Raw genomic sequence first — 6,333 nt, forward strand, 5'->3', positions numbered from 1 at the left:
TCAAATAGTGTAGTAACATCGAATAAATGATCAAATAGTGTAGTAACATCGAATAAATGATCAAATAGTGTAGTAACATCAAATAAATGATCTTACTGGGGATTTTATAAATGTTTTAAACAAATTTCATTTATTGTGTCCATAATTAGCGTTTTATTGACTGTATCGTGCGTTTTGTTAGACAAATTAATATTTATTATTGACTGTATCATGCGTCTTGTTAGACAAATTAATATTTATTATTGACTGTATCGTGTGTCTTGTTAGACAAATTAATATTTATTATTGACTGTATCGTGCGTCTTGTTAGACAAATTAATATTTATTTTTGACTGAAATCTGTCAAATTATAGGAATTTTCCAAAATATATGATGAAAAAGTCTATATACAAGTTTTAATACCTGTGCATGACTGTGCTGTGAAATACTGTAAGCTGATCTAAAACTAGAGCATGCAATTTTCAGGAAAGGGACAGCTCGCCTGTTATAAAACCAAGGTCAGTGCATTTTCCGATAGGTCAGCTAGGTATTCGAGCGGGACAGGAACAAGTTTGCAGACATGGAAGTTATAAGCTTCATTGTATTTATTATTGGTGACGTATAATTTTTATATATTGTTTCTTTATGATATGCTTTACAATGTAATCTTTGCAATATAGTTAAAGGATGGATAAAGTTCGAAGAACTTGTTGTCCAAATCATTCCTCTTTTAATATGGTCGTAAAGTATGTTTAAATGAAACCAAATTTTATTTTCCTATTAGGTGTTGCCTTGGTGTCTGGTCAATGCAACGAGTCCAAGATAGAACAATGCCTGAACCAGACTAAAGGTGCCTTTGGAAGCGTGACGAACAATAATGGAATTCAGGGTATTTCCAACCTTTGTAGGTAGGAACGGACAGTGTTTTAGACTTAGGAGTACATTCCCAAAGATTAGCTGCATGTACTTGTGCTACAACTCAATAAATCTGCATAAAGGATCATCCTCAAATCAAAACGCAATACAAACTAAAATACTTTATTCTGTGATTGGTGGTTATTAGTGTTAGTAATTGCATGTTGTGGCAGACATTGTTGAATTACTAAAATCCCACCAACTGCAATTGACAAATGTTAAGAAGCAAGTGGCATAATATTTCCGGTTTTCAGTTTCCAAGGTTCGCAATAATGTCGTAAAATTTCAATTTAATGTTTCTGTTTTATATCCAGATAATAGAAATTGAAAGTTGTTCTAGTTTAACTGGAACTTACCCAAAATTTGGGTTTAAGATATAACCACGTCTTCTTGCATAAAAATTTAAATATTACAGACGTATCTCGTTTGTAATACAAATTGGATATTGATATATTTATAGGTTACCTTAACTGAAAGCTACTACATATGTCCTATTTTTTTGGTCTTATTTCTGAAATCTGTTTAATCAAATTGCTATACATTATGTAATTCTATCAAACCTCACGGTTAATATGTAACAACATGAAGGATGCTAAGTAAAATTATTAAATCTCACGGCTAATATGTAATAACATAAAGGAAGCTTGAGTAAAATTATTACATCTCACGTCTAATATGTAATAACATAAAGGAAGCTTGAGTAGAATTATTACACCTCACGGCTAAAATCTAATAGCATGAAGGAAGCTAGAGTAAAATTAGCAAACCTCACGGCTAATATGTAATAACAAAAAGGAAGCTTGAGTAAAATTATTACACCTCACGGCTAACATGTAATAACATAAAGGAAGCTTGAGTAGAATTATTACACCTCACGGCTAAAATGTAATAGCATGAAGGAAGCTAGAGTAAAATTAGCAAACCTCACGGCTAATATGTAATAACAAAAAGGATGTTAAGTCATATTTAGAATGATTACAATATAGTTCAGCTGTTCATTTCTGATCGCTTCATGTATATGTAGAAAAATATTGAAAAATTAAAAACTCTTAGTGAAATAGTTTCGTGTAAACAAAATGAATCACACATGTTTGCACATTTTTGATCCTATTGACCAATTTTGCTCATCATTGCTCAGTTTCATTCAAACTAATTAATCGATTTTACATTTTGAATTTTGACCATATTTAGCCATTCCGTATGTTAAACAAAACTATAAAGTCTATCGCACAGAAATGGTTTTATTGACTTATGAAAATTAACAGCCATGACTTGTACAACGTAAACTACCGAATTATAAACTAAGCTAACAGAAACGTAATGTAGGGGACGAATCTCTTGGTATTTCAGAACACGCTTACTGTATATGTTATGTAAATGTAAAAGGGTTCATCATAGTTTACTATCTTATCAAACCTAGCTTTTGGGTCGAAAATAATGCTAATTTAATTAATACTGATGAAAAGTACGATTAATTCTTTTTCCACTACTTTTGAATATTTTCAGTGAATCAACAACGACGGCCTTTGCTTGCTTCAAAAATGAAATGAACAAGTGCTCGTCGAGTTTGACATTCACGGGAAAGGAGGAACTTTCTTTGTTGAACAGAATTACAGTCGAAGGGTTACACAAAGTCTGCAACATATTTGCTAGTATGATTTTTATACATCTTCCTATTTATAGCTCATGGTTTTCTTGCTCCTCTTTGTCTTTAAAGATGTCTGTTTTAGGGCAAAAACGTTTCAAATACTTTCTTTAAAATTCTACAAAACTATGTACGACCAGGTCTAAACAAACACAGTGCCCTTATGTTACGTCGTGTGAATATATTTGTGTCAAACTTATTAATCACAATCTAAAAGTAATGAGATATTACCTCCTAGAAACATGACCCTTTGAAGCAATACTCATTTTATGTAAAGTTAGTATTGGAGTTAAATATTCGATTGAAATGCCATTAATCTGTGTCAGTTCTGTTTCTTTTACTGGCTATTAAGCTGGAAACGTACTCATGATTTAGTGGATACCACTGCAACCATATTCCGAAGCACGGCGTTTAATTTCAAATATTGTTACAGACGCCCATACCGCATCAAACACACGCATATATATAAATAGGTTAAAATGCTGTTGATAATATTTTCAGAATTTAAATACTGAGACAAACTACAATCTCTTTTTTTTTCTTCTGAATTTAGATATGGGACAAGGCTCAGTTGAATGTTTTAGCCGAGCCGTACAAAATTCTATGTCGTCAATTCGAGCTTGCATAAAATCGGATTCCGTCTTTGCAGATGCAAATTTGTCTACTGCCACCATACTTTGCAGGTAGTTTGGACTCTTCACTTACATAACTATGCAAAACTTGACATTTTTAAGCAATGATATAATTTTAGAGCGAACGTGCAACATAGCAATAGGAATATTGCTGTGTTTGTACATACTGTTATTTATCTCTATATTGTTTGTAATGTTAGTTCGTGACTGTATGTAGTGATTATCTATAGCTATATTTTGTGCACGGATGTAGATTCTATTTCAAGACATTAAGAGTGCATACAAGCTATATATAGATGTGGCCAAGTTTCTAATAATAAAACCTGTTTACAAGTTTGCGGTTATTTCCCATTGGATCGGTCGTTCAGGTAGGTTCTTAGAATAATTTAGTTATTTCCCATTGTCTGGGTCATTTGCAAAATGTCACGCGGTGAGGACGAGCAAGCTGCGTTTTCAACCCGTATGTTTGTATATAAATAGTTGACCTGAACCATTATTTCATTCTTGTTTCCAATGGTTTTTTTTGTAACACCAGTCTACTGACGCATTCAATCTTGTGATTAGATAATGTTTGAGAGTAACCATTTTCTTAGATTATTCGTTAGAAGTACAAATAGCTCACTGGACAAAAATGCTATTCTCGGACTACAGTGAAATTATTTAAAGGAGTTCAGGACTATGCCATTATGACTGGACTGTTTTCAGATCAATACATTCAGGGATCTGAAATTAATTCGAATCGTTCGAGTCTTTTGGACTTGTGTGGAACTTATTTTTGGATTATTTGGGATTTAATTCATAACACTGTAAGTTCCTCTTAAAGTTTCATTATATAGCTTTGGTAATTAAATTGTTAAGTTTTACAAAACTTGTTGGTTTCGCTTCTTTCGTTTACTTAGTTATGACTATATATTATTAAAAATACATGCATTCGTACATAAGTACGAACGTACATACGTACATACATACATACATACATACATACATGGAAGCAGACATGCATACCTACCTACAAATTGAAAACTATGTCAGTACAATATATTTCACTGACTACAAGGGTCAATGATGATTCAGTATACAAAGCTTAATTATAACTTGACCTTTGGATTTAATAAAGGATTGGTATAATTAAGTTGATATAAAAGCCAAAATTAAGGCGTGAATGTATATTTTAAAAGTATACTGCCAAATTAAACAAAGCTAATTTGTTAATTAGCATGTTCTCACATTAAATATATTGACGCTGCTTCCAGGTATTTGAATATGTTAGAAGTGTTTGTTTTTGTGTGGGTTTTCTCCCCTCCAAGACAAGATCGTTTTTGTTTGTACAAATATTTAGGCTTCAAATCTTGGATACTGAAGGTGAAACCATTTTATGTCAGGTTAATCAGTGAGCTTAGATGCTATCACGAGTAAGAATTATCACCTCTTTAAAGTAAATTGGAGGTAGTATGTTTCGTCCTTAATTTATTAAAAATTGACGTACATGTATGTATAGCAATGTGCAGTATTGACTATGTCTTTCTATCATTATAAATTGTATTTTTTCAATAACGTTTGAGAAAGAGTTATCTTTAACTGTTTTATTTTGCAACTTACATTTTCGAGTAGTAAAAAGCGTCATTGTTTGAAAGGGGTGTCTCAAGCACGCTGTAATATCTATGCAAGGATGCTAGCATCACATCAATTGATGTTTCTAATAATTTTTCAAGTTGCTTTTAGTTCAATTATAATTATACAGGACCTTTGACGTAACTTACAAATGTGGATTAGAGCGTGTTAGAGATGACTGTCCAACACATGTCGATGACTTCAGATCGTGGCATGACGCAGTGCACACCCTCTTTGCATGCGAGGACAGCGGTAAGTGATTTCGATCAGATACACAAAGACATGTTAAATGGTCGTTATATTTATATCAAAAGGATCTGTACAAAATGTCTTCACATGTCCTAATTAAATCTTTCGTGCAGACCGTATGATAAATTAAGATTATATGTAAAAATACCTTTTGCAAAAACCAATTATATTTCAGTTAGTATAATTAGTTTTTAGATACATATGAATTAAACAATGTTGGGAAATATATTGAAAGAGCTTTTCGTGCATGTAGCTATTATACATGTCATCCCTTTTACATACTTGTATATTAATATATACATAAACGTTGTTAAGCTATGCATACTTATTCATACAGAATGATTTGGATTATTTCGACAATTGCTTACTTAATGTGGTCATATACTTGTATTTTCGTGTACGGTTTCAAGGGTCGACAATTGTCCGTAGGCTGTAAAGCTTACATAAAACAAAGACTATTACAGATTGATTGATTTTTTGATTGATTGTTTGATTGATTGATTGGTATTATTTGCAACACATGGACGTATAGTTTCCACGTGACAAATAAAATGAAAAGAACTCTTTATAATCCAGTATCAAATGTGAGTCTTTCTAAACAAATTTTCACACAGTTAAGTAAACCAATCACTCCATTTTTGTTACGCGATGATTGAAAGTAGATATGGACTTGACAATCGTTTTAAATCAAATTGGTATAGCGTATTAAAATGTACTATTTTACTCATTTTTCATTTATACAGGAGAACGTATTGCTTTCATAAATTCAACATATATTTTAAAGTGTCTTTGCAAATTGCGAACATATTGAATCTTATCGAAAAGAGAAATCTCGTTAGATTTCTGCCGGAAAGGTTTTTCTTTCGGACAAAGAGGACAGTAAATAATTGATCATGATATTTCTTGTTTCTATCCATAAAGATGAATAAACTGAAATTAATTAATTTCGAGCGGGGACATTTAGCTTATGCATATGGAATCACATTTATGGAGCTAAATTGACTAGAACTACATCTTTTTCTGCACAGGTTTATATATCATGTTCATTTTTGCGCAGGTCTCTCTGTACAGGTCTGTCAATATTGTCCATTTCAGGAAATGGTTCCACCAGACGTAACACGGCCCCGACGTTTCTTCTAACTGTGCTTGGTGTACTAGTTTTGGTAACAGTTGGATCATAACTGAACTTGTGACCCCAACTGGCATTGAAATAAATTAACACGCTTGCTGTTAAGTAGAAATCTGTTGTTGAAGTGTGAAAAACGATTCATTAGCATCATTTATACCTTTTACAGAAATAAA

General features: G+C 32.2%; 1 protein-coding gene across 1 annotated transcript; it reads left to right on the forward strand.

The window, feature by feature from the left end:
• The first annotated feature begins 462 nt into the window (after positions 1-462).
• Positions 463-6,333, forward strand: LOC149800437 (uncharacterized). Its single transcript, XM_089957247.1, has 6 exons — positions 463-593; positions 764-887; positions 2,401-2,546; positions 3,093-3,222; positions 4,913-5,034; positions 6,127-6,333. Exons 1-6 carry the CDS (start codon positions 560-562, stop codon positions 6,210-6,212), a joined length of 642 nt encoding a protein of 213 aa, XP_089813373.1. The 5' UTR covers positions 463-559; the 3' UTR covers positions 6,213-6,333.

This window comes from Sinohyriopsis cumingii, chromosome 5 (assembly GCF_028554795.1).
Source record: "Sinohyriopsis cumingii isolate HCF-2022 chromosome 5, ASM2855479v2, whole genome shotgun sequence".
NCBI lineage: Eukaryota > Metazoa > Mollusca > Bivalvia > Unionida > Unionidae > Sinohyriopsis > Sinohyriopsis cumingii.